The following is a 27515-nucleotide window of genomic DNA, read 5'->3' on the forward strand; positions in this document are numbered from 1 at the left end:
ACACACACACACACACACACACACACACACACACACACACACACTCTCTCTCTCTCTCACTCTTACACAGGAAAAACACACAGCTCAGCTCAGCACACACACTCTCTCTCAGATGCTGCGGGAGTGGAGGACAGACTGAGATGCCTGTTTGCTGTTTGCGTCTGAACGGAGCGTAAAGTTATGTGTGTTTGAATTTGGGAGGGAGGAGGAGGGAGGTCTGTCAGCTGCAGGATTCCATCACTCTTAGCAACCGTTACTGAGTTACCACGGAAACGCTGCGCGATGTTCTCTGCTTCTCCTTTGTCCTCCTCCATCGCTCCCCTCTCCCCCCCCCCACCCTCTCTCTCCCTCTCACTCCATCCTGTCTTTATTGCCGGTCGACTTCCTCTGTGCGTTGCTACGGCGATGCTCTGGGACATTCAGCTGGATCATTTTTCCGCCGCAGTGCCGGAGTGCAGAGCTCGAACTGAAGGAAGTCACCAGCTGATCACCTCGTTTACCTGTCAGATGCCGTCAGTCTTTTCCTGCTCGTCAACTTTAAAAAAAAAAACCAAAAACTCCACTTTTGTCTTGTGACCTTTTAACCCTTCCGCTTCCCTAACGGATCACGGCGTAGCTCTTTGTTTTGGATTGGCCGGGCTGACAGGTGACGTCACAGGAAGTTGGACGAAGTTTTATTGAACCCAAACGGCTGCGATTGGCGTCGATGTTTTCACGACTCCGTCAGTCTGAGAGACGTCCGGACGCTCGGAGAACAAACTCCACTCAGTGAACACCACAACTCTCCAAACACCTCCTTCTCCTCCTTCTCACCCACGCTGAGATGAACGAGGAGGTGGAGGAGTTGCAGCTGCAGGAGCGGGAAGTGCAGCAACAGGAGGGAGAGCAGCAGGAGGAGGTGGAGGTTCAGCAACAGGAGATGCAACAGGCGGGAAAGCAAGGGGAGGAGGAGGAGATGCAGCAGCAGGAGGACAGACAGGCTGAGGAGGTGCAGCAGTCAGAGGAGGAGCAGGTGCAGCAGGAGGAGCAGCAGGGGGAGGAAGAAGTGGAGATGCAACAAAAGCAGGACGAGGTGCAGCAGAGTGAGGTGGTAGAAGAGGAGGAGGAGATGCAGCAGGTCGAGGAGCTGCAGCAGACCGAGGAGGAGGAGGAGGAGCAGCAGCAGCAGCGGCAGGAGGAAGAAGCGCGGACTGAGGGGGTGTCATGGACTGTGCAGCAGCAGAGTGAAGAGGAGCAGGAGTTTGAGAAGGAGCAGCAGCAGATCGAGGAGGCGCAGGAGTTTGTGGATGCTCTGGAGCAGAATCACAACAACCAGGTCCTGATTCGACTGAGAGGAATGTGAGTAAACACACCTCACACGATCAGCTGGCTGATGATGTCATGATGATGATGATGATGATGATGATGATGTAATAGCACTACTGATAATTGATCGACGTGATCGTGCCGGGAAAATCAATCGATCACTGTCAGTTTTGGAATCAGACTGTCAGACTGAGTGTGGTGGCCTGGTTACCGTGGTGATGTTGTCACGGACTGAGGATGGGGGGAAGACAAATGACAGAAAATGAGTTGAAAACAGTGGGTGTTCAGCAACCTCACTCACCATGAGAGAGAGTGTGTGTGTGTGTGTGTGTGTGTGTGTGTGTCTGTGTCTGTGTCTGTGTGTGTGTGTGTGTTTGACAGACAGGTTGTCATATCATCAGATACTTTCTCAGACGCTAACAAGTGAACGCCGCGGCGGGAGTGACATCACCACATCTGTCTGAATCTTGAGGCTTTAAAGCAAATGTAAAAAAAAAAACAGCATGTCTTTTTGTGCTCCATAGTTGCCATGGTAACGGCAGAGCGTTGCGATGCAGCAAAGATAGACAGATGAGGAGTGAGGGGGGGAGAGAGAGACTCATCACATGGTCACCACACACACTGAGCACAGACTCGTCTTTAATGGAGTCTAACGAGCAGGAAACAGTTCTTCATGACATGAAATAAAGAGCTGGACATTTAACTGTGGTTCTATAGGACGTTATGTGCCGGACTATTTCATGGCCACACAAAACCACACTTTTACACTTTGGTTTTTTGTACAAATAGGCAAACAATGGGCCCCCGGGTACAGAGATGTAAGAGGTCCCAGGACCTTCCTACACAGGAGGAGGACACTCAAGTCACAGTTTCTTGCAGGTGTTTAGTGTCTCCTACAGTAGTTTTGCATCCCTTTGTGCTAATTTTAATTTCTTTGTGGTCACGTTGCATCTGTTTGTAGTCAGTTTGTGTCTCTTTGAGGTGGTTTTGTACCTCTTACTAGTCGGTTTGAGTCTCTCTGATGTTGTTTTTTGTCTCTTTGTAGTCAGTCTGAGCAGCTGAGGTCATTCTGTATCTCTTACTAGTCGGTTTGAGTCTCTTTGATGTTCTTTTTCTGTCTCTTTGTGGTCTTTTGTCTCTTTGTAGTTGTTCTGAGTCTCTTTGATGTTGCTTTTTGTTTCTTTGAGGTTGTTCTGAGTCTCTTTGTCATCATTTGATTGACTTGCCTGGTTGTCCTGAGCTTTGGAGGTGGTTTTATTTTGCCTTTGGACAGAGTCAGTAAACTGAAATCCTGGTGGATCAAAGCACAGCACAGTGCAATACAGTCTGATATGATTAGTTCCCAGGTCGACGGCTCTCCCTCCTAATATGTTCAACAATGGGTCCTCAGATCTTAAGAAATGTCACATTGGACGGAGTAATGAATGTCTCTGAGGTATAGGCAAGAAACTGTGTCATTTAACTCATTTTAAAGCAAAGAGGAGCTATTTCAGCTCTCTCATGATAATCTGTTTGGCTATGACCATTCCCAGCCTGAGGGCGTGTTGTGATACAGGGGGAAGAGTCAAAGAGTAGTTGGAGCGGCCCAATATCACAGAGAGACACTCAGGGATTAGCTGTCGGCTGTACGTGTCGCTGCACAAATGAAAAATGTCATCGCAGAAACTCCTGAGCTCGGGGCAAGACCAGACAAGCTCACCAAGGTCCCGTCACTCAACTCACACTTTTCACATCTTGCACAGAGATAGGAGGAAGAATTCTGCTCAATTTGATCTTGGAGAAGTGAAGCCGATGGATGACTATAAGTCTGGCATTGATAGAACATGCTTTGATCCCATCTAACCCCTTTTCCCCGTAACTCATTCGAAATCTGCTCACGAGTGTTCTTAATCCACGCCTCTCTAATGTGGAGAGGAGGGGGAGGTAGGGATTCTAGTCATAGGGTCATAAAAGTTGAGTTGTTTGAGCATCGTATCGAAGTGAGGCCTGACAAAATGTCTAATATGCAGATAGGGAAGGAAAGCGACCAAACGTCACCTGAAGAGGCGAAAGATGAAAAAGGTTATCTGACCAATGTGAAAAGACAACGTCAATGAAGCCTGACAACTCAGAGAGACCCAGCTCTCCCTTGATTTTTCCCTTAGAATCTGATATGAGTTACACAAAACGAAGCCGTCCTTCAGTTGATTGATTGGACACATTGTGGGTAACGTAGGCGTCAAGTTTTGACAAGGATGAAGACTGTGTGGAATAAAAAAGACGACATCTCTCTGTCCATTGTGAATCTGACAGTGTTACAGCATCGCAATGCTAAATCAGTGGAGGACTCTAATTGCTGCAACATACAATGATATTTTGGAAAATAGCTTGTTTCTCAGTGTGAGTGTGTGAATAGGTGATTTAGAGGCTAATTGCAATGCACTTTGGGTAAAAGCACCATCTAAATGCAGCCAATTACCATTTATCATTCCAATTTTGCGTCAACACTTTGTTTGTCCCTTCCCTGTTTCGTCATGACGATGACGAAACAATGACGCAAAGTCGGATCCATAAAGAAACGGTGAACCAATCAGAAGAGAGGAGGCTCTGAGCCTCTCTTCTGATTGGCTGACTGTTTTCTGACTGATCCAATAAAAATACAGCAGATTTCAGGTAAAAACACTCAGAGAAACCAAATCCTGCAAGGTTTGGATGGTGGGTCCAGGTGGGCGGAGCTTGGTGACTGCTTTGTTGTGACATCACAAAGTTCCAGAAGTCCTGACGGCTGGTTTTAAGGCTCAGTTTCTGAATACAGGCTGTGTGCATTTCTCTGTGGACTGAGGCTTTGATACTTTCACAGTATTAATATAGAAGCTAGAGCTGATCTATAATCACACTACACATGGACACAGACCTTTACACTGGAGGAGCTTTAAGACCATCATATGCATACAGGACACACAGTACATGCTATAACCAGTGGTGGAGAGTAACTTAGTACATTTACTCAAGTACTAATGTATATCTAACTACAGTTTTTTATTTTACTTCAGTGTTTCCATCGTCTGCTGCTTTTTATTTCCACTCATTACATTTATACACTAAATCTGTTTGATTGGTTGAGCTACTACTAATAGTAATACTTTGTTGAGTCATAAATGAACGTTACTTGCATCAGCAGCAGCAGCGAAGTGAAATGTGTGTGTATCACTTCCATAAAACTCACACACACAGGTTTATGCCCCTTGGCAGCTCTCGTCGTGATTAACAGACCCAACTTGGTGCACAGCATCTTGTATTAGTAACTAGTTGGCGACAGAGCAAAAGATCACAGGAAAAAAAGAAGAATTTACCAGCAGAAGTTTGTGTGTTGGTTGAAAAGTTGAAGCCAAGAGGAGCGTTTCATTTTTGCCAAATCCTGTAATAAACATTGGCGTGTGGATGTGTTATCTGTCTGCGGTGATTCAAAGAGAGAGGAAGACCGAAGGTGTAAAAATTAAAATTGAACACAGAAGCTCATTTTATAACCTGGAAAAACTCTGAGGGCAGAACTTTCTGCCTTAACGAGTAAAAACAGGAACTTTGTTTTATTCTTTATTCCATTTATTTTGCTTTAGAGGAGATTTATTCTTTTCTAGTTTTTCTAGTTACCATCCCACTTGTAAGCAACGTTCAAGTCAACAACACACACACACACACACACACACACACACACACACACACAGTGAACTTATGTTGGGACACCTGGCAGGGGCGCTTGTTACCTGTCGCTACACACTGTGGCGTATAACAGTTTACTTTTTTTTTCTCCACATGTTTTCATGTATGAAAAGAGTTAAAATGAAGAACTCATGCATTTAGTAAATCAGACAAATTATGATAGTTTTTAAAGGTACCTTAGATGCCTAAACTGCCTCACTCGTGTTGTAAACATGTTGATGTTGCCTCCTTCAGCAGATACAGATATCACTTATTTCTGACATCAGTGACAATACCTAACCATCAGTACCAATATCAAAACAATACTCTTTGATACTTAAACCTCTGTAACTGATTTTTTTTTGCCACTTTGGGGCAGCGGAAACACAACTTCGACATATCATCATCTCTTTAAGTTGGTTAGCCTGTGAGCCAGTCCAGTGTTCCCTCTCTTTCTTTCAGCTCTGTGTTTGGTCTCCACCAGCTCCGGAGGGAAATATCTGGCTCTTTAGCTGCTAAATGCTTCACTATGTTCACCAGCTGCTCTCTGACTGAGTCTCTGCTGTTTGCTGAGAAAGAAGTGTGCAGCTTTTAGGGCTATGAGAGTGGGCGAGAGTCCAGGACAGTGAAGTCGTGTCTGGACAGATAAACAACGAGCTGAAACTCACTGTGAAGCTCTGAGGATGAGGACGGCTGCAGGTCGAGCTGATAATTCTCTCTAGGTTCATCACTATGATCAACCCCTTCCATCTTTTAACGTTGGTTTCATATTGAATATTTATCATAGTCACTTGAATGAAATGGGCCAAACTTAGAGAAAGTTCCTGATTGAGATCGGTAAATCTCTGATCAAAGACTTAAAGCTACAGATTTTCCCCTTCTCCTGTGTTTTATTGAAGTGATGATCCATAAGAAGATATACTTTGTCTCTTCTCTCTTCTGATTGGCTGACTGTTTTCTGACTGATCCAATAAAAATACAGCAGATTTCAGGTAAAAACACTGAGAGAAACCAAATCCTGCAAGGTTTGGATGGTGGGTCCAGGTGGGCGGGGCTTGGTGACTGCTTTGTTGTGACATCACAAAGTTCCAGAAGTCCTGACGGCTGGTTTTAAGGCTCAGTTTCTGAATACAGGCAGTGTGCATTTCTCTGTGGACTGAGGCTTTGATACTTTCACAGTATTAATATAGAAGCTAGAGCTGATCTATAATCACACTACACATGGACACAGACCTTTACACTGGAGGAGCTTTAATAAACAAGTCTAAAAATGGATCAAGGGGCCGTCTTTCAATAGGTGGAAGCTTCTTATGCTCAGTGCAAAGGACATAATGAGGTTTAATAATCAGCTGTACGGTTCAGGCGAGGAAAGTAACACTAACACTGCAGGTACAGAGTCCCAACGGCTGCAGTCGCAACTTTTCTGATTGTTTAGTTTCTATGAAATCCACTGAGATGTTAAGTAACTCTAAAAACGCTCCTGACAAGTTTTATCCAAATTAACGAAAGTGCATTAAAAACAAACCGAACGGCTCAAAAACTTCCATTAGAACCACAAATAAGACGATGCATCATTCTTATCCCGAAGTCAAGTGTTTCATATTGAGTGTTTTTGTGTGTCTGTGCCGACGGTGCTTGAACCACTAAAAGCCCTTCTGTGTTTTCTTCTATCTCCTGATTGATCAGATTAATTCTTCTTGATGGATATAAACCAAATCTCCAGATCAACAAACAATAAATATCTGTGCTGTTTGGAGGGAAAACAAATAAGTGTACAGATTTTTTTTTTCTTTTTGTCGTGTTCCCTAGTTTCCATGGTAACAGGAGAGCATTTTGATGCAGCAAACTCTCTGCTGAAGAGAAAGAGAAAAAGAGAAGGAAATGACTATTTTTTATTCATTTTATTCATCCATTTTGTTTTCATTTCATTTCTTTTAATTAACCTCACTGTTTTTGTTTTTTTTATTGATGAAACAACGTGCTCCGCAGAGTTCATCAGACTGTTTTATGAGGCATCAAATAGAAATAGAAATCCAATTGAAACAGTTGAGTTGCTGCAATAATAACAGATTAAAAGGCAGGTTAGCTTGTTGTTTGAAGTCCAGTCACCTGAAAATGAATTAAAACGAACAGGGAGAACGACACGCACGATGTGGAAACCAACCATGTTATTCTTGCTCTTCATTCTTCTGTATATGTAGTAGATAAATACAGACAGGTGACAAATTAAAGCAAAAACATAAACATAAAGTGTCTTATTGATTCTCCTACTCTACTGGAGGACGAACCATTTCTCCTAAAGAAGATATCCTCTCATTTGGCGTTTTGATGATGATGATGATGATGACGATGATGATGGAGAGCGCCGTCTTACACGTCAGTCCAGAGTCTCCCATAGGTGTTGAACTGGGTCCAGATCTGGTGGTAAATCCCAGAGGGGCTTCTTCTGGTGACTCACATCATTTTCCTACTCATCAAACCCTCAGTGACCTCGTGCCCTGAGGATGGAGGCATCTGCACTGACTGTTTCTCCACTCGTTTATTCAGGTTTTTCCTTTAATTTGTCCCCGTTTGTGTTGATACATTTATATATCTGTGTGTGTGTGTGTGTGTGTGCACGCTGCAGATGGTTTATTATCAGACTGTTTCATTTTAATGGATGCACTGCTGTTCCTCCAGGCCCGGCGCTCGGTCTTGACGTAGGCGGTGTAGATGGAGTTAAGTGCTAAAAAAGCGCGAAATGCACCCTGCGGTGGCGCATCGCTAACAGACTCACGCAGAGAAGTAATGCATCTAAGAATAAAATGCACTTTACATGCTCAGCGGTGTTAATAATGCGAGGAAGAAAATGTGCAAGGAGAAAGTACAAAACATATCAGCTCAAGGAAAGAAAAGTAGAGAAAGAAAGAAAGAAGAAAGAAAAAGAAAATGCTAATTTTTTCTCTGAAGGCGTCAGCCCGGAGAAGTCATGACAGAGTGGTGACTCATTCTTTAGAAACCATCTCTGTCCTCACCTGTCGATGTTGCCTCTGCAGCACGCTTTTGTTTTTTTTGACTAAAAAAACCCCACAGTGCAGAAACCTGCTTTCTGCGTCGTACCCCGCTTTGTAATTTAGCGCCGGTCCGCCCACGCCACGCCAGTGTACAATTACAGATCGACCATGAAATAACCGGTTCCTGCTGTCAGATTTCAAAGCTGAGACGTGTCACAGCTGTGATTAGCCGTCGGGGTCAGATCCCGCAGCTGTGATTGGCTAATTTCAGACCAAATGCTCGACATCAACTTGCAGAGTTTATATCTGGTGCATGTACTGAAATCCCAGCGGGTTTCTTCAGCGGTCCACTTCATGTAACGGATTTAACAGCGAGCCTCGACCGTGGCTTTTTTAATTCCTGTGTTGTGTTGAACCTCGGTGTTATTTTCTCCCTCAGACTCCACCGTTACACACCATGTGTTAATAGTAGTTATATATATATTTTTTATTTTTTCTTCTGACCTTATTAAAACCCGATATCAGGAAAAGTAATGAAGTCGTGACCCTTCACTTTGCCACCTGGGTTTACACATTTACTGAAGGTGACAGAATATGGAAATGAGCGTGAAGCATCCTTCTAACACCTAATTATTTCTAATTTTTCTAATGTTTTATTTGTTATATCCCATGAATCCTCACATGTGACTTGAAACAGACCAATCATAGATAAGGAGGAGATGAAAACTCGTTGTATTTAACCTTGTTTTACAGCTGAGGACTGAGTGGTTTTTATAAAATTAGAAAAAGTCATTGAGAATCAGGCAGATAAAATAATATTAACTGGATTTTTCGAGCTGTTTGAGAAGGTTGGGAGTCTCCACCGCCTCAGTCTGAACATTAGGGTTAATAGTTGTGGATATTGTGGTAAAGGAAACAAAAGATTTCCCTTCAGACTTCTGTGTTTTTAGATAAAGGAGGAGTTATCCACACACTGAAATATAAAAGCTTCCAAAATGTTTTTTTACCTCCAAGGTCTTTGTCAGACAAACATCAATGTCCTCCTCAGCGTAATGCCGGAATAATTATCCTGTTACTGGATTCAAATTATTCTTCGATGTCTTATTTTAACTTGGTGGATAAAGCACATGTAAGTCAACCATGTACTGCTATATTTCCCATAATGCTTTTGGGGGTGTAAACATGAATTACATCCTGAATTTTCACCTATGGGATAAATAAAGTGTATATCTGTCTACTGATCTATGAAGCCACGGTGTCAGTGAGTTGTTGTGTTCTTTCACCTTTTGGTAAATTGGCACCATTAAAAGTGAGCTGAATTATCTATTAAATGTTGCTGTATATGATATATCTATGAATGTACAGATGACAGTCACTGGTTTACTGTGATACTGAAGAAAACTTAAAAACGGGAGGATTCTCAGGCAACTTTTAGGAGCGTCTTTTTGCTCTGTTTTTAAAGTGGATTTACGGAGATTTATCTGCAACAGATATTAGGAATAATGATCTTCACGGGAAGCGTAGGTCATATTGAATGTAAAAGTGTGTGTATCACGTCTCTGTGTTCAGATGTGGCTGAGCTATAACTCTGGGAAGGAGATCATTTTGATGCAAATTGCAGCAGTCGGGCACAAATGATCTGAAAGTAGCTGAACAGCCGCGATGAGCTGCAGCTGCTGACTGTGAGGATAAGAGCGGTCAGCAGAGATAAATGTGGCCACCATTCAGATATGTTCATGGGGGCTTGGCCTTGACCACCTGAACACACACACACACACACACACACACACACACACACACACACACACACACACACACACACACACACACACGTTCACATGGTCAGTTTTAATGAGTTTATGATGAGGACTGTGAAGGCAGCATGTGATTGGTTCACCTGAGTGACTGTTGTGTTTTTTTTTTCTGTTTACAGGCAGAAATATAAAAGTACATCACAGAGGTAAGATACACACACACACACACACACACACACACACACACACACACACACACACACACACACACAGAGGAAGCTCTCAGTCTGAAGTAGAGGACTGAAGAGGCTCTCACTCCTCCTACACACACCTGGACTGCCTGTCTGTCTCTACCTGTCTTTTTGTGTCTGTCTATTTTTGTGCAGACAAACCCTCTCACACTGTTTGTCTGACTGAGTGTGTCTGAATTATTTTCCGAATCACAATGTGGACGAGTGAAATATCCAAATCGAAGGAGCTGCAATTTCTTTTCTAATGAAGGTAAAATGAGTCACAACAACAGACCTTAAGTGTTGTGTTGTCTATGAATCATTTTCTCAGACACAAAGGAAACGTGTTTGTTTGGTACAAGAACCAACACAAATCACATCATCATCATTTTTATACTTTTTTAATTGCAACATGATTTTTTTGTGTCGTATCGTTCAGCCCTAACGCTGCGTCTGCTTGTTGCTTGGTGACAGGGGTCATGAGGCCGTTTCAGACGTTTATTAAACAGACGAAATTCTACAAACGAGCAAAATGTTCTGTAAACTAGAGAAAGGAGATTTTCACCACACGATTATCGAGGCCAAAAGAATTCACCGTACTGATATTGATCACGATGTCTATCCATCAAGATTCAAGACTAAACAGTCGTCAGGCAGCAGTGGTGGAATGTAACTAAGTACATTTACTCATGTACTTCAGTGCACATTTGTGGTACTGTGGTACTTTTTACTTCATTATATTTATCTTTATCTTTACAGCTTTATTTACTTTGCAAATGTTTGGGTCCCAAACAGGAAGAGCTTATAAAATATGATGTTTTGTGTTAAATTAAACTACCAAAATTAAATTAAACTGAGTCAATTGACAGAAAATTAAGTGGCAACTATTTTGATAATTGTTTAAATTATAACGTTTTATATTTTATATTTCCAGATTCTCACACGTGAAGATGTTTTGCTTTTCTTTTGATTGTTTCAATTTATTTTTAATAATTTGGACAAAACAAAACATTAGGATGTGACCTGCAGCTCTGGACAGCATTCCTGACTATTTGGAGACTTTTTAACGACACAATCAATCAATTGATCAATCGAGTAAATGATGAGGGGATTAATTATTAATCTATAATGAATATAATCATTAGTTACAGTACTATACAAAATAATATATATAGAAATTAGCTGCACCTCAAGCAACTACAGCAATAAAGTATATATATATATATATATATATATATAAAATAACAGAGCAGTCACAGGGATGTTTTCCTGATTGTACCTACATACTTTTACTACAGTAACTTGTAATGGAGTATTTTTATTAGTACTTCTACTGGCTGAGAAAGATTGAACTTGAATGAAAATGCAGTGCAGGAGCGACGGCCTGCAGAACCGTCATACTTGTACTTCTATCAAAATGTAATAAAAGCTGTAGTTCAGAGTTTCTCTGGTTTCTATGATGAAAAAAAGCTGGAGGGACTCGAATAAGAAAAACTATGTTTAAAAAACCAGTTGTTGAAAGGAGTAAGTTCAATTTTCAAGCTACTTGAACTTAACTTTTTCCAAGATCCGGTGCACTGGTAAAGATTAAACCTTCTGTGTGTTGTTGTGTCTCCTTGTCATGTTTCAGAAGTTGCTGAGTTGCATTTCCCCTCTAAACTTCTCACATGGTTTTATTTGAAACTAAGTACAAGTACCTCAGAACTGTACTCAAGTAATTGTACTTCATTACCCTTCACCACTCAATAAAATCTGAAGGATCTTTGATGAAAACGAGAAGCTTGAGTCTCTGCAGTCTTGAACTTTAGTTCTCCCTCGCCCCGTCTCCCTGTTCTGACTCCAGCTGTAACCATGGCAACTAAAACAGATTTCGTCCAGTTTACAAGAAGGTGTTTGGTTACCGTGACGACGGCAGGATGCCTGGTCGCTGCGGAGTCTTTATGTCTCCCCTGTTGTCAGTCTCCTCCGTTGTAAACAGTCAAACCACCCCTCTATCCTGCAGTAAGAAATGATTTCATCCATCTGTCCGTTAATATCCGTCTGTTCATATACCAGGACTGAAGGTAGCAGCTGGGTGGAAATATAGTATGAGCTTCTACCTACATGTAAAATACTGAGAATAAAAATCTAAAAAAGTAAGGAACTTTTTAAATGAATGGTACAGTGTAGTTGGAAACATGTTTGTCGTCTCAAGCCCGATTAAAAACATTGCAGGTGAGGTGGAGAATAAAGTGTTCACCGTGCTCCAAGTCAAGCTCAACTTAAAGAAGTGATTTTAACCAGCGGGAAATGACAGGATATGGTCTGAAATAGACGTGGACATACAGTGTGGGAGAGCTGAGGGGAGGCAGAAAACACTGTGTGAAGTGAAACAGTCAAAAAAATCATGAAACACATATTGATATCATTCAGTGTGGCTCACACGTCCTGAGGATATCGTTATTTCAGATGTGTGTCCAGAATAAACCTCAAATCTGCTTAGAAATCGTAGAAAAAAGATGCTTCAGAACTTCACTGGGAGTCGTCATGTTTTTAAGTTTCCTTCAGTATCACATTGATCCAGTGACGGTTGTCTGAGCATCCGTGGATACACTATTAATGATTTGATAAATTCAGCAGTGTAACCATGCTACTTCCAACACTTCGTTGGCACAATCGTGGCGTGAACTGTGGGCTTAGGGCTACGCCTCTTGTTCCGGGCAGTCACCCAGCCGCCCTGGCATCCCGGCTGTTAGGGAGCAGCCGGGAAGCAGAGCTGCACTTCCAGTTCACTGAGCCTCGCCTCCCTGACGGCAAATTAACCATTATTGCTATAGGAGACAGAGGAATGACTAAACACAAAACACACAGAGCAAGAGAGAGCAGGAGAGAGGGAAGCCGTCGCCACCTTTATACTGTAGTTAAAAACTGCACCAAATCATTTTGAAAGAGCAACTGACATCAGATGGGGAGAAGTCCAACATTCGGCTGACCAATGGTGCAGCGTAATCACTCAACTCTGTCACTCAGTCACTCAGTCAATCAAAGATATTCACAGATCTAGCCAAAAATCACAGGGCTCAAAAGAGAATATTACAACAGCAGATGTGATAAGCTTTTGCTTTCCCAAGTGGGGTGCTCATCAAATGGTTTGAATGTTTTCTGTTGCTCTATTGGTTCCCAAATTTTCCTTTATGTTTAGGAGAAGAGAGAAGAGAGGAGGCTCTGAGCCTCTCTTCTGATTGGCTGACTGTTTTCTCTGAGTGATCCAATAAAAATAAAGCAGATTTCAGGTAAAAACACTCAGAGAAACCAAATCCTGCAAGGTTTGGATGGTGGGTCCAGGTGGGCGGGGCTTGGTGACTGCTTTGTTGTGACATCACAAAGTTCCAGAAGTCCTGACGGCTGGTTTTAAGGCTCAGTTTCTGAATACAGGCTGTGTGCATTTCTCTGTGGACTGAGGCTTTGATACTTTCACAGTATTAATATAGAAGCTAGAGCTGATCTATAATCACACTACACATGGACACAGACCTTTACACTGGAGGAGCTTTAAAGTACAGGAGGACCAGTGAGTTCACAGAACAACAGTAGGAAAGTGCAGCTATAATTATTACAGGGAGGGGGGGGGGGATTACCCACCTGCGTGCTTTGGACAGGATTAAAACCACCGACAGGAGCAGGTGATGTTAAAATCACCCCACCTCCCCTAGAGAAATTAATCCACTCTGAATGGGGCTTTAGATGAGAGGATTAATATCAAAGATAGCTTCGTGTTTATCTGAGCTCAGGGCATCAGGACTGAGCTGCTGCGCCGGCTGACAAAGACGGAGCGAGCTACAAGTCTATAAAACAACATGTTTGTTTCCTGGAGGAGGCTCCCGTTACTAGCTGTGGGTGTCAGCTGATTGACAGGAGGCAGAGTGTCATGTGTCCATCTGGAGGAAACAGATTTTCATGTTCCCGTCGTGCGGTGTGAAGAGGACAGCAGCTGTGTGGGGGCAAAGTATGAGGAGCGGTGCTTCCTCCTGTCTGTTAGCAGGTGTATGTATCTGCACAGACGAGGGATGAGGACGAATGTTGGGCTGAAGTTAAGTAGAATAACACACGTCACAACAGAGGACATTAAGTTAAGAAGCACAAACAGCACAGAGCAGCAACAACTTTCTACAAGTTCAAGTGCTGAACGCTGCAGTTCCTCTAACGACCACTAGAGTCTGGCTCCAACAGTGAGTCAGTCCCCATAGACTCCCATGTTAAAATGTCCAACTTTACAGCAGGAATAAACATGTTTACAGCCTGGTACAAAAACAGTTTTGGTCTCTAGAGCTAATTTCCTCCTTCATGACACCTGTTTATATAACTCACCTGTTTATATAACTCACCTGTTTATATAACTCACCTGTTTACATTTTATTAAAGACTACAGAGAGAAGGTGTCTTAGGTTAATTCATGAAGAGTTCAGCAGTTCTTCCTCATCAGGACTGTGTGGGTGAGGCTGGATCAGGTGTGACTGACAGTGACCTGGCAACATTAACAAACAACCACACAACTGACATCAGATTTTTATTCAAATGTTTAAACATTTTCCACCTTTTGTCCCTTTGGATGAGTGAGAAAAGCAGAAATCTGTGTGATTAAATAATCAGAACTGCTCTAAGTTTGGCAGAAATGAGTCCTCATGTTATAGACTGTATCTCAGAATGAGACACTGATGGAGAAAATACATTTTAAAGGTCGTTGAAAGTGGATTAAATTAAAGTCTGGTTATTTCAAAAAATGACTTCAACACAGTGATTGAACCTAAACGTGTTGTTGTTTATGCAGCCGCACAGTGAGATATGAGAACAAACGATTATACGAGTCAACAAATTTATCTCCACCATGATCGGAACAACACACACGTTAATATCTGTGTGTTGTGTAGCTGTTAGAGATAAATGACTGTTCACCACAGTCGCTGATACTGTTGCCTTCACTGCTGAGTCTCATGAGGTCAGAGACTGGACCAACGCCCTGTTCTCCACACAGGCTTCATGCTCAAGTGAACTCTGCCCCCCCCCCCCTCCATCTACCCAAGCTCATCATCATCATCTAATGAACCGTAATAGACCCAAAAATAACACCTCAAAAATTAAAACTGTTATTAATTCATGAGCCACGAGCTAATCACCTTATTCAGTAATTATAATCATACAGACTGTGTATTTTCTAATAACTGCTGTGTGTGTGTGTGTGTGTGTGTGTGTGTGTGTGTGTGTGTGTGTGTTCAGGCTGAAGGGGGTCCTGGAGCAGATGGACCGGGGCATCGTGGACCTGCAGGAGCTCCGCAGGAACCTGGAGCTCGCTGCTGCCATGTTGGACGCTGTTTACACCGATGAGACCAGGTGGGATGGACGGAAGTAAGAAGGGAACAAAAGGAGGGAGGGAGGGAGGGAGGGCAGATGGAGGTTGCGGTAAATAAATCTTTGTCCCTGGTGATCCAAGCTGTGGCCGACAGGTGTTTGTTTCTGCTCTGCAGGCGTCTGCTGGACACCGAGGATGAGCTCAGCGACTTGCAGGCCGAGTCGGTGCCCAGCGAGGTACGTGATTGGCTGGCGTGCACCTTCAGCAGGAAGATGGGCGTGGCCAAGCGGCGCCCCGAGGAGAAGCCGAGATTCAGGAGCATCGTCCACGCAGTGCAGGCTGGGATCTTTGTGGAGAGGTAAACGTCGCTCCTGTCAGAAATCCCACAGATCTTTTCTCCAAACATCTGCAGCAGATGTTTGAAAGAAGGTGGTGCAGCTACAGCTACACCAGTGCTCCCACTCTCACTCTAACTGGCACTGGACTGTAAAATGACTAATACACATCTGTGAGTTAATATTCAGACTTAGTGCATAAACTACATGGCCAAAAGTATATGGACACCTCACATCCTTATATGTGTACATTTTGTCTTAGGCTGTTTCTCCTGGTCTGGCTCCTTAGTTTAAGGAAATCTAAATGCCACAGAATACAATGTTATTTATAACAACTATGTGTGAGCCGTTTGTGTTTGTCCCTGTTTCAACATGACAGAGCTGCTGTGCACAAAGCGGCTCCATAAAGGAATGACTTTATCAGTTTGATAGTCAATTCAGTTCAATACAAGAAACTTTATTTGTCCCCAGGCAGCAGTTGTGAAAGAGCACATAGAGTAAAACACACAAAAATAAACACACAAAGAAACACACAGTTTGTTTCTTCATGACATGAAGAAACAAACTGCTCTGTGACCAACATCAGTGTTGAACCTCATTAATGCTGTTGTGTCTGGATGGGAGTAAAAACCCTGCAGCTGGTTCAACATCTGGTGGAAAGACTGAGAGCAGGAGAGAGGAGGCTGTTAGAGCAGAACATTAATGCAGTAAGATGTACAAAATGGGAGGAATGTACAGGTGTCTGCATACTTTTGGCCATGTGGTGCTAATAACAGGCGAAACTGTGAGTCCTGGAAGTCCAGTCCTCAGATCGTCTCAGACTAAAGACATTCAGATGTTCCTTCGGTTATTTTTGTCGTCGGCGTCGGAGGAAAGAAAACAATCAACAACTTCTTCGAAAACACACTCCAGAAAACATCCGGCCGACTTCGCCGCAGATGTGATTACAAGGTCGAACATGAAGTGTAACGTCGTTAGCGTGCGAGCGAGCTGGAGATGGAGATCACATATAGGGAAACTATCACAGGTCCAATATCATTAGAGTGTAAATGACTTGCAGTGATAGAACGTTATCAGTTCATCTGCTGCAGCTTAATGACGCATGAAATCAAAAAATATCTGCTGCGCCGAGGCTGCGCTCGTTCTGTGTGAGTGTGTGTGTGTGTGTTTTGAAGACGGTTACCATGGTGACAAACAATCCATCCTGGTCACAAACTGTGGAGGAGGGCGGCTGGAGTGGGTCTGTGTGTGAGGAGTGTTTATATGCATGCAAACTGTCTGTGTTTATGTGTGTGAGATTTGAGCATGATGATTTTATCTTTGTGTGTGTGTGTGTGTGTGTGTGTGTGTGTGTGTGTGTGTGTGTGTGTGTGACATCAGGATGTACAGACGGACATCCAACATGGCAGGTCTGACCTATCCTCCCACGGCCTTGACTGCTCTAAAGGTAAAAACTATTTTATTGCTGCGGTCCCAACATCAGGAAGTGACATCATCTTATTGTATTAACCCCGTGTTTGATTGGAAGTTGAAAAAGTCCAGTAAAGTCAGAGCTCAGACACTGGGAGTCAGTTTTGTTTCCTCAATCACCAGTTGACAAAAGTGCGCAAAAAAAAACTTGAATTTGAAAGGAAAGGAGGATGTAAAGAAGGAAGGAAGAAATGAGGAGCTAGGAAAGGAAAGAAAAGGAAGAAGTAGAGAAGAAATGGAGGGAAGTGCTACAGCAAGAACAGAGGAGGTGGAGAACAGCAGGAAAATGTAAAGACAAAAAAGAAAAGGAGGATGACATGAGGTGGAAAAATGAAAGGAGGAATTAAAGAAGGGAGAGGTAGCGATGAAAAGAAAAAAAGGAGGAAGCAGAGGAGCATGTGAGGTGGTAGAGAAAAGAAAGGAAAGAAGAAAGTGAAGCAGGAACATAAACAAAGATAAGGAAGGAAAAGGTGATAAACAAGGACAGGAAACTAGAAATTAAAAGGAGGCAGAAAAGGAAAGGAGGAGGTGAGGAAGGAAAGAGGGATGTAGATAAGGAGAAGGGAGGACAGAGGAAGAAAAGAGTAGGGAGGGAAGTAAAGAAGGAAGTTAGAAACAGAAAACCACACAGAAGGGAAGGAAGTGAGGATGCAGACAAGGAAAAGTCAATGGTCAAAAGGAGGAGAAAGGGAAGGAGGTAAAGAAGGAAAAAAGGAGATGGAGATGGATGCATGAGGTAGAGAAGAAAAGGATGGGGTAGGGAAGAAGGAGGCAGAGAAGAGGTAGAGTAGGAAAGGAGGTACTGAAGGATAGAGGGAAGTTGAAAAGGAGTAGTCAATAATGAAAGGAGAAGGGAAGGAGATTGACACAAAAAGGAGGAAAGAAGGAGATAAAGAAAAGGTAGACACCAAAAGGAGGAGTTAGAGGAAGAAGGAAGGAAAATAAAACATCAAACATAATTGTGAACTAATGAATAACTAGAATCATTAATGTAATTATATCCTGTTTCCTCCCAGTGTGAGTTAACATTGTGATCACACTGCCCTCTGGTGGTAGATACACCTCATTACACCACATTAGACTGAGTGAGTGGAGCCAATCAGCTCGATCCCACCTGCTCCGTCCCCGTGTTATATGCTGATGTTTTACTGCTCGTTTTCCAGGAAGTGGATCAGTGGTCGTTCGATGTTTTCTCCTTCCACGAGGCCACCGGAGACCACGCCCTCAAGTTCCTGGTCTACGACCTGCTGACCCGCTATGACCTCGTCAACAGGTTCAGGGTACACACAACTTCATATCATTAACAGCTGTGGGGTAGAGGTGTTCCTGATCCTGAAGTGTGGAGAAGCAACCCGAACATGACATGCTTAAATTACTTTTTAGAACACCCTGATTTTTTCAGTTTTATTAGCTTAGCTTAGCACAATGAGTGGAAATGGAGGGAAACAACTAGCCCGGCTCGCTCTGAAGCTCAATAATTAACACTTTCTATCTTGTTTGTGACCCACTGATTCCAGGAAGTTTCTTCGCCCAGTGAAGAAATAGTCTCGTGTTTCTTCTTAATGGACAAACAGTGCAGTCGTACATCACTGTCACCAAAGAAGAAAAGTGGAGATGCGATCATGTAATTACAACTTCCGTATCTTGTAATTATGAGACTCCGGTTTTTGTTATCGTGACTCAGCGTCTCAGAATTACACAACAATTCTACAGATACAGATCTGGCAATTATAAATGAATGATCTCGTTATCGCAACATATTGTTAGTGTAATAATGAGAGGCTGTCATAATTACAAGATGCTGAAGTCATAGAGGATCATGCTCCAAAACTAGTTTCACCATCTGTGGATTTAAGATGGATTGGTTTCATTAAATATTTAGGGTGCATGTGGTGGAGGGGAAGTTCAAGATTACAGGTTTTTTAATAAAGAAATATCAAGTGCTCATAGCACCTGTAGCACCTGTAGCACCTGCAGTACCTGTACTACCTGTAGCACCTGTAGCACCTGCAGTACCTGTACTACCTGTAGCACCTGTGTTCAGATCCCAGTCCAGGCTCTGGTGCAGTTTGTTGAAGCTCTGGAGAACGGCTACAGCAAACACAGGAACCCCTACCACAACCTGATCCACGCCGCTGATGTCACTCAGACCGCCCACTTCCTGATGCTGCACACTGGACTGATGGTAACACACACACACACACACACACACACACACACACACACACACACACACACTATTACATTACATTAGGGGTTCTTTGTCCCCAAAAAGAGGTCGAGTCCCCACAATGTGACATACACAGCACAACATGAGTAATACTGTGTGTGTGTATGTGTTTGTGTGTGTGTGTGTGTGTGTGTGTGTGTGTGTGTGTGTGTGTGTGTGTGTGTGTGTGTGTGTGTGTGTGTGTGTGTGCGCAGCACTGGCTCAGCGAGTTGGAGATTCTCGCGATGGTTTTCGCTGCAGCGATTCACGACTTCGAACACACAGGAACCACCAACAACTTCCACATCCACACCAGGTAACGTAGACAGGTGACATATGACCAATGAATCTGTGGGATCTCATTGGACGACGGCAGTTCCTCTCACAGACCGGACCTGATGGTGAAAGTACGACATGACCCTTTTTAAAACTGTAACTCTGACAGTCTACAGTCATGCTAGCAGCTCTGAGAGGCTGTGAGCTAAATGCTAACAGCATGCTAACATGCTCACAGTGACAAAGCTAACATGCTGACGTTTAGCGGGTGGAATGTTTAATGTGTTAGCATGCTAACATTAGCATGAATTGTTAAACACAGTACAAAAGAGGTTGATGGGGATGTCGATAGATTTGCATGTATTCAATCATAATCCAGCAGCGGATCAATCACCAAACTGTCATTACTACCAATATTGTCAATACTAGATACTAATAGAATAGAATCAATACACACAAACACACACACACACACTCCTCTTAGAGCTGCAGTGTTTGCATCTCTGCTGTTGTGTTTGTGTGTGTGTGTATGTGTGTGCACTGACTCACACACTGAACGTTTGTGCATGTGTGTGATTAAGAAAGTAAGTAATCAATAATCAGATTTCATGACAATCCATCCAATAGTTGATGAAGTATTTCAGTGTGGAAGGACAGATCGACTTTATCCTTCCAGGAAATAACAAGAACACAAACCTGCTGTCGGGGACTATATGTGAAAGGCAGCAGCAGACGCCAGCGTGTGATTGGTCGTTGTGTCTGTCCGTCAGGTCGGAGGTGGCCATTTTGTACAACGACAGGTCGGTGCTGGAGAACCATCACGTCAGCGCCGCCTACAGGCTGATGGCAGAGGAGGACATGAACATCCTGGTCAACCTGAACAAGGACGACTGGAGGTTCTCACACAAACACACACACACACAAACACACACACACACACACACACACTCTGTCTCTCTCTCTTTCTGTCATGGTAACGGATCACTGATCATCTCGATTGTGTGTGTGTATTGATTATTGGCAGGGAGCTGAGGTCTCTGGTCATAGAGATGGTGATGTCCACAGACATGTCCTGTCACTTCCAGCAGATCAAGACCATGAGGAACGCCCTGACGCAGACACACAGGTCAGTGCAAGATACCACACTGTAAAAATACTTAAAGTCCTTCATTAAAAAAGTTCCGTAAGTATTATCAACAAAAGTCCTTAAACTATCAGAAGTAAAGAGTTTTATTCTGTCGCTGGATTATTCTTATTCATCACCAACAGGAGCAGGATTAATAATAATCAGTAATTATTTTATATAAAGCTGCAGCTAGTGATTATTTTTATTACTGATCTGTAATGTTGGTTTGGTTTGTTCTGTAAAAAGTGAAACCATCACTTTTTCTGTAATAATAGTTGAATGTAAGTAACAGTGAAAAGCAGTAAATCCTCACGTTTAACAGGCTGGACTCATGAAGTCTAAATAGTTGCAATCCAATAATGGATTCATTATTTCAGCTCTAAGTTGATATATGTAGTTTAATCTATAATACAGCATCATGTTCTCTTCATATATCTTGTATGGTAAGTCTTCATTAGTGGCATGAGATAGAAATATTCAAATGAAGTGGAAGTGCAGTCTGTGACGCTCTGATTCTTTTAAGAAGATACTGGGAGCAGATTGTCGTCAATGTGGCTGTGAGTCAAATTTAGCTCAGACTTCATCATTAGACCAAAATGCAGAGACCTGCGCCCTGCAGTCTGTCAGCCGGCCTCACACAGGCAGACTGTGAGAAGCTGCTCCATCTGACGGAGACGACCAGATCATCAGTGGGAGTCTGGAGAAACGGTCCAACATAACGTCCTGCAGGCTGCTGAACCACAGTCTGTCTGTGAGTCCCTGAAGGGGCCTCCCCAGGAATAACTCAGAGTCTGAGTCCAGCACTGTGTGTGTCAGTCCTGCTGGAGGTGTGTGTGTCTGTGTGTGTGTCTGTGTGTGTGTGTCTGTGTGTGTGTCTGTGTGTGTGTGTGTGTGGGGGCAGCTGTCACGCTTCACCAGCTCACGCTTGAATGAGATTTTGGGGAAGATGCTGGCCTCAGCCTGTCGACATGCTGGCTCTGCTTGTGCTGCTGCAGCAGCTGTGTGGAGAGCAGCGCTCTGAACACCGTGACCACAACACGAAATAAAAGACACAACACTGTTCTCCCCTCACACAGGAGACACAGCAGAGCAGGGGGGGTCAGATTCACTAGATTCAGATAATCTAATCTATCTAATCACAGTTTATTATTGAATGATGTTTACATGTTTGTTCCCTCTCTCTCTCTGCAGCATAGACAAAGTGAAGGTTTTGTCTCTGATGCTTCACGCTGCAGACATTAGTCATCCAGCCAAAGCCTGGCCGCTGCACTACCGCTGGACTCACAGTCTGATGGAGGAGTTCTTTAGACAGGTACACACACACACACACACACACACACACACACACACACACACACACACACACACATTGCAGGAGTGTGTATGAGGCTGTAGTAAGAGTAACGGTCCATATTTAAAGAGTTTGGTTGGTGGCATCTTTTTCAAAGGCTTTCCAAAAGTGTAACAAATAATGTAGCCAGATCGACCCAAGCTAACATTATGTTAGCGGCTAACATAGCCAAACACATGTTGGTCCTCTTTGTCTCTACATAAGCAGCGTAACTGGGTGACACTGCAACGACCTAAAACACTTCCATCAGGAGAAATGAAAAATTTGTGTTTTTGTCGATGCATCGTTTCAGTCTTTGCTGCGTGTTTGTTGTTCATGTTTTTGCTTCCTGCAGCACGTTTTTTCATTTGCAGCAGTTTTGTTTTGTATTTTTTCTATGTGTTCTTGAATCTGCATCGTTTCTGAATTCGCAGCTCATTTCTCCTAATGGAAGTGTTTTGGGCCGTTGCAGTGTGTTTGCCCTCGTCTGCCACGGTATGATAATAATAATAAACTTTATTTAGCATCTTTCATACAAAATGAAAAGTGAAGCACTTTGTGAAATGAACATGTTAAAATCACTGATGTAAAATGAGATAATAATGATTATATCATAGAAATAATAGATTAAATAATTAAAAAATAACAAAAATAAGGAGAATAAATCAGTAAGACATAAATACTTATAACAGCATTTAAAGGAAGTGCTCAGCAAAGAGCAAAATTTCAGAGCTGTTTACAGGCTGAGGGGAGGAGATAAGTTGTTTATCTTTCTTTTAAAATTACTTGTGAGTGAGTGTAGCATGTAAACATCTGAAGGAAACGTTTGCTTTGCTTTGTTTAAAATGATCAAGAGGCAAAAAGTGGATGCAAATACCACAGAGTTGATTTAAAAACACACAGCATGTTCATGTGTCTTTTCCAGGGAGATAAAGAGGTGGAGCTCGGCCTTCCTTTTTCTCCTCTCTGTGACCGTAAAGCTACGATGATCGCCCAATCACAGATAGGTAAGAGCAACCACCAGCACACCACAGGCAGGTGAGGAGCACAGTAAACTAGCAGCAGATCACAGGATTTAACAGGAGGCTGAACTTTGGTTCAACAGTGACACCTGCTGGAGGTGTGAGGAGCTGAAGAGGACTCAGTGTTTGTCTTCTCTCTGTGCGGCCGCAGGTTTCATAGACTTCATCGTGGAGCCGACCTTCAGCGTCCTGATCGACACCACGGAGAAGGTGATTGGTCCCCTGATAGAGGAGGACAGGAAGGCCAGAGAGACAGGAAACAGGAGGTCCAGGTACTGATGCTATCACTGCCACAATACAGTCAAACTGATGATGTAGGTGAAGTTAAATTAGACTGTATCTCATTATCTGACCCTCAGTCCGTGCTTCCTCTTGGTCCATAACTCTGCTCTGTTCCAGTTTAACAGGAACTGGCTCTGTTACCGTGGAGTCGGTGCAGAGACACAACAGCGGTCGCCACGGAAACAGTGATGATGGACAGATGGACTTTTCTCTGACCGCCATCGACCTGCCGGCTCTGAGGCTACACCTGTCCGGCGTCATCGCCAGCAACAAGGACCGCTGGAAAGAGCTGTCTGTTCAGGGTATGCACACACACACACACACACACACACACACACACACACACACACACACACACACACACACAGAGGAAGGTTTATATTATAGGTAACCTGATAAAGAATCATGTGTGTGTGTCGTGCACAGAACTGGCCAATAAGGAGCGAGAGGAGCAGGAGAGGTTGGAGTCCAACATCAACTCAGACGTCCAGTCTCATCCAGCCTCACCCAACCACAGCGTCCCCGATGGACACACCTCTGACCAATCACAGAACTCAGACGGATCCCCACCTGATCAGACACAAAGCAACAAGTCACCTGACCACATGCCTGCAGATCACCTGACCTGGAATGGTACAGACATGACACAATACATGTTAACATTTCATAGATAATATACAGTATACATATATATATATATATATATATATATATATATATATATATATATATATATATATGTATATGTGTGTGTGCGTGTGTGAGATGGTTTCCAAGCTTCATAATTCTGTTTTTACTTATAATTTCATATGGACAGACATAGATATCGTTATGGTTTAAACTTGATTAGCTTAATTTAGTATCAGTTTAGTCACTTGTTTAAGCTTAAAAAATAATGACTTATTGGGATATAAAACATTTACATTTATCTGATACGACCACGGAGCTAAAGGTCAGATCAGAGCGCCAGGTTCAGAGGCCAATGATTGGACAAAGCTAACACAAAGAAAAATTAAAACACACGGAGAAATTCAGGTGTGTTCCTCGTTTCATAAGTAATTAATTTAATAATGAATTGGAAAAGTGTTTTTGTTTCTTACATTTATTTTATTCAGTGGCCAAAATAAAGAAGAGTCAGTTATGTTACATTCCTGACAGCAGATGAAGTCAGAGACCAGAGCTGTGCACGTTCATTTAAAATGACTGATGATGAGACTTTAATTAGTCTTAATGAAAAACTCAAAATCTTGTTGATTCTGAAGGAGCTCAGTCACTTCTGGGGGAGAACGACCCCACCCCCCTTGGCGACAGCAGAATAGGGTCTTCATGTCCGTACGAATGCGAACATTTACTAAACTTAAACACACAGTGAGCTGACCTGTTGCTATGGTAACTGTTGCAGGGGCACGGCTGGGCGAGGAGAAGGAGGAGGAGGAGGAAGAGGAGGAGGACAATGATGAAGTGCCTGAAAACGCCTGATGACACTCCGCGGCAAACTCGCCACTATATCTGTGGTGGTGGCAGATCACCATGGCAACAGGCGGCGCGGTGCAGTGACAGCGAGAGTTCAGATTCTTCTGTTTTAAACACAGCAGCTGACTCAGTGGCCCCTTCCCTCCTTACTTCGGTGGACCCCCCCCCCCCCCCCCATTAAAAAAAAGGGCCACCAGACCTTATGTTTACAAACAACCATGAACACATCACATTCATCAGACAACAGCTTCTTAGCAGCTTCACGGTCCATTCTCAGTGGTGAACGTGTCATGTGACGTCATTAGAGACTCAGAGGAAACAAGCGGAAACATCTACATTTAAATTTAAAAAGCAACAGGTAAAAAAACCAAAGAGCTTCGTGCTCACGGCGAACGCAGGCCACATGTTCACGATCTGCAGGAATGAGTCATGGAGCTGTTAAAAAGCAACTGGAGGTTTTTGTGAATGAATGTGAGCAACAGACGTGTTGTTATACATGTACATGTAAAGAATGACCTGTGCTCTTCTCTCTGCTCTGGGTTCAAATTATCAAACATGTTCAGAGCTGCTAATCAATAGTCAATCGATATCTTCAGGAGCTGTTTTTAGCCACGTTAGCGGTCCACCACTAGACTGAAATATCTCAACAACTATTAGCTTGGATTCATTTTAACAGCTAATCCAACACTAATGTCATCCTCATCAGCCTCAGCAAATGTTAGCATGCTAATGTGCTAAACTAAGGTGGTGCTAAATGCTAATGGTGCGTTCCATTTTAACAGGAAAGTCAAAATTTCTGAGTTCCCAGTTGGAAATTTCAACTCGATCAGCCAACCCCTTGAAACTCCAAAATCCAAGATGGCTGCTCTTCGCATCAACAGAAGTGAAAGCTGTAGTAACGCACGGTTTATTCGCACTTCTGTCTTATCTGTGTCTCATTTAATCCATTGTACTCAAAGAACTGTTGCTACAGTGATAGTATGTGCAAAATATGGTGTAATGCTGTTGTTGCTAACAGTAACAATAACAAGCATCAACAACAACAAGCTTCCGACGGACATGGTCAACTCAGATGTGACATCATTCCCAGCTCCAACATCCAACTTACGAGGTAAATGGAACACGGCATTAACATCAGTATTTCAGCGTAACTACTGTTAGCATGTTAGCATGCTGATGTTAGCATTTAGCTCAAAGCGCATAGATGCTAGCTTGCACGGCACTTGCTGTGCTTAACGGTAAAATCCAAAATGTGCGTTCAGACTAAAAGCAAATTTCAGAGACTGCAGATAAATCAATAGAAATAAACGAGCATTCAAATTCACTTGCGTTAGTGCAAACTGATGCAAAACTGTGCAAGTAGAAAATGTTTCATCAAGACGTGTGACTCAGGTTCCAAATAATGTGGTTAAATGCAGCTAATTTATTCATCTGAGTCTCCGTAATGACAGTACAGGTGAAGGAGGTAAATAAAACCCGCCCACTCACAAATACGTCACAGAAGCTAAAAGGCGCTCTAACTGACATTTCACTGACTTTACGAGATGTAGTTGTTCCATTAACCGGTTTTCTACCCAAATTCAGCTCAGAATTTCACTGAGAATTAAGAAAACCTGCAAATGAAAAATGCAAATTAATCAGTCAAACATGATTGACAGTTTGGACCCACAGAGGACAGAGCAGCAGCGAATCAGTGGCGACCAATCAAAAACACACTGGAGTTCACATGTGACCACTGCAAGGGACATTTTTTTTTAACAACATGGATCGTCTTGTACTTTTTGGCCAATAAACTCATAAGTTAGCAACATGGACACTGGGGTGGAAACAGGGAGTTAAATTTACCTTTACAATGGACGGGAGCTAACCGTCACCTTTCCTGCCTGCGAGTAAACAACAGTGCCCTTCATATTATCACCATGGTGACGACGGCAACAAAAAAAAACACCGGTTTCTATAGCAAAGGCCAACGAGCTGAGTGGTGAAGCCAACATGGCCGACAGTGAAAACTCTTTGATCCTCTGAGCACTGTGTTTGTTAATGCAATGTGTGCTATAGTCATCATGTGCTCTTTGGCTGTGTGTGCGTGTGTGTGTGTGTGTGTGTGTGTGTGTGTGTGTGTGGTGTGTGTGTGTGTGTGTGTGAGTGTGTGTGTGTGTGAGTGTGTGCGTGTGTGTGTGTGTGTGTGTGCGCATGCGTATGTGTATACGAGTGATATTCTGAGTGTGTGTGTGTGATGTGTGTGTGTGTGTGTGTGCACGCTGTATACTGTACAGCTGTTTTCTGTATTATTGTATTAAACATTCAGGACTCCAGTTCCCTCCTGACGTCATTTAATTTCCTGTCTCTAAGGTCAAAGGTCATGTCTACACCCCTCACTAACAGGGTGTTTGACTCACTTTCTCAAAACAGCACTTAAAGGAGCTATATGTAAGTTTTGCTATTGCTACACAACTAACGTTAGCATTAGCAGCTGTTTACTTAACAGTCTAGAAGCGACGTTGTGAGTTCAGCATCAAACTTCATTCCTTTACTCACCAACATCTGTCTCCAGAGGTGGAGACAAACACCAATGTTAACTCTTGTTTCTATCACGTCTTTTCTTCTACTGAAGTTAGCATGCTAACCAGCTAGCCTGTCTCGTTACTTCCTGATAATGACTCACTGCAGCCTCCAGTCTGCCCTGAAGACGAAGCTCTGCTCAGA

The 27515-nt window shown here is 43.0% G+C and overlaps 2 protein-coding genes across 3 annotated transcripts in view; one reads left to right on the plus strand and one right to left on the minus strand.

The window, feature by feature from the left end:
* Window positions 1–81: 81 nt before the first annotated feature.
* pde1a (phosphodiesterase 1A, calmodulin-dependent) lies at window positions 82–27124 on the plus strand. Of its 2 annotated transcripts, none has more exons than XM_056389991.1 (17): window positions 82–1338; window positions 9910–9936; window positions 15214–15342; window positions 15462–15644; window positions 17002–17068; window positions 18255–18371; window positions 19136–19276; window positions 19516–19616; window positions 20347–20472; window positions 20601–20702; window positions 21894–22014; window positions 22958–23039; window positions 23206–23326; window positions 23454–23638; window positions 23763–23969; window positions 24739–26932; window positions 26972–27124. In XM_056389991.1, exons 1-16 carry the CDS (start codon window positions 824–826, stop codon window positions 24813–24815), a joined length of 2301 nt encoding a protein of 766 aa, XP_056245966.1. In that variant the 5' UTR covers window positions 82–823; the 3' UTR covers window positions 24816–26932; window positions 26972–27124. The 2 variants fall into 2 exon arrangements, with proteins under 2 accessions (XP_056245966.1, XP_056245967.1); XM_056389992.1 differs by having other exon boundaries at window positions 83–1338; window positions 15214–15327.
* Window positions 9950–27515, minus strand: part of lrch1 (leucine-rich repeats and calponin homology (CH) domain containing 1) — a 313647-nt gene continuing 296081 nt past the window's right edge. The window contains exon 21 of the transcript XR_008829092.1: window positions 9950–14290. The gene's annotated coding sequence lies outside the window, so the exon portion shown is untranslated. The remainder of the gene's footprint in view (window positions 14291–27515) is intronic.

This window comes from Seriola aureovittata, chromosome 11, assembly GCF_021018895.1.
Source record: "Seriola aureovittata isolate HTS-2021-v1 ecotype China chromosome 11, ASM2101889v1, whole genome shotgun sequence".
In the NCBI taxonomy this organism is placed as follows: Eukaryota; Metazoa; Chordata; class Actinopteri; order Carangiformes; family Carangidae; genus Seriola; species Seriola aureovittata.

Coding starts and splice junctions, on each gene's coding strand:
- pde1a (XM_056389991.1), top strand. CDS start 824: ATGAACGAGGAGGTGGAGGAGTTGCAGCTGCAGGAGCGGGAAGTGCAG. Junction 1,339..9,909: donor CTGATTCGACTGAGAGGAAT/GTGAGTAAACAC, acceptor TTCTGTTTACAG/GCAGAAATATAAAAGTACAT. Junction 20,473..20,600: donor CTGAACAAGGACGACTGGAG/GTTCTCACACAA, acceptor GATTATTGGCAG/GGAGCTGAGGTCTCTGGTCA.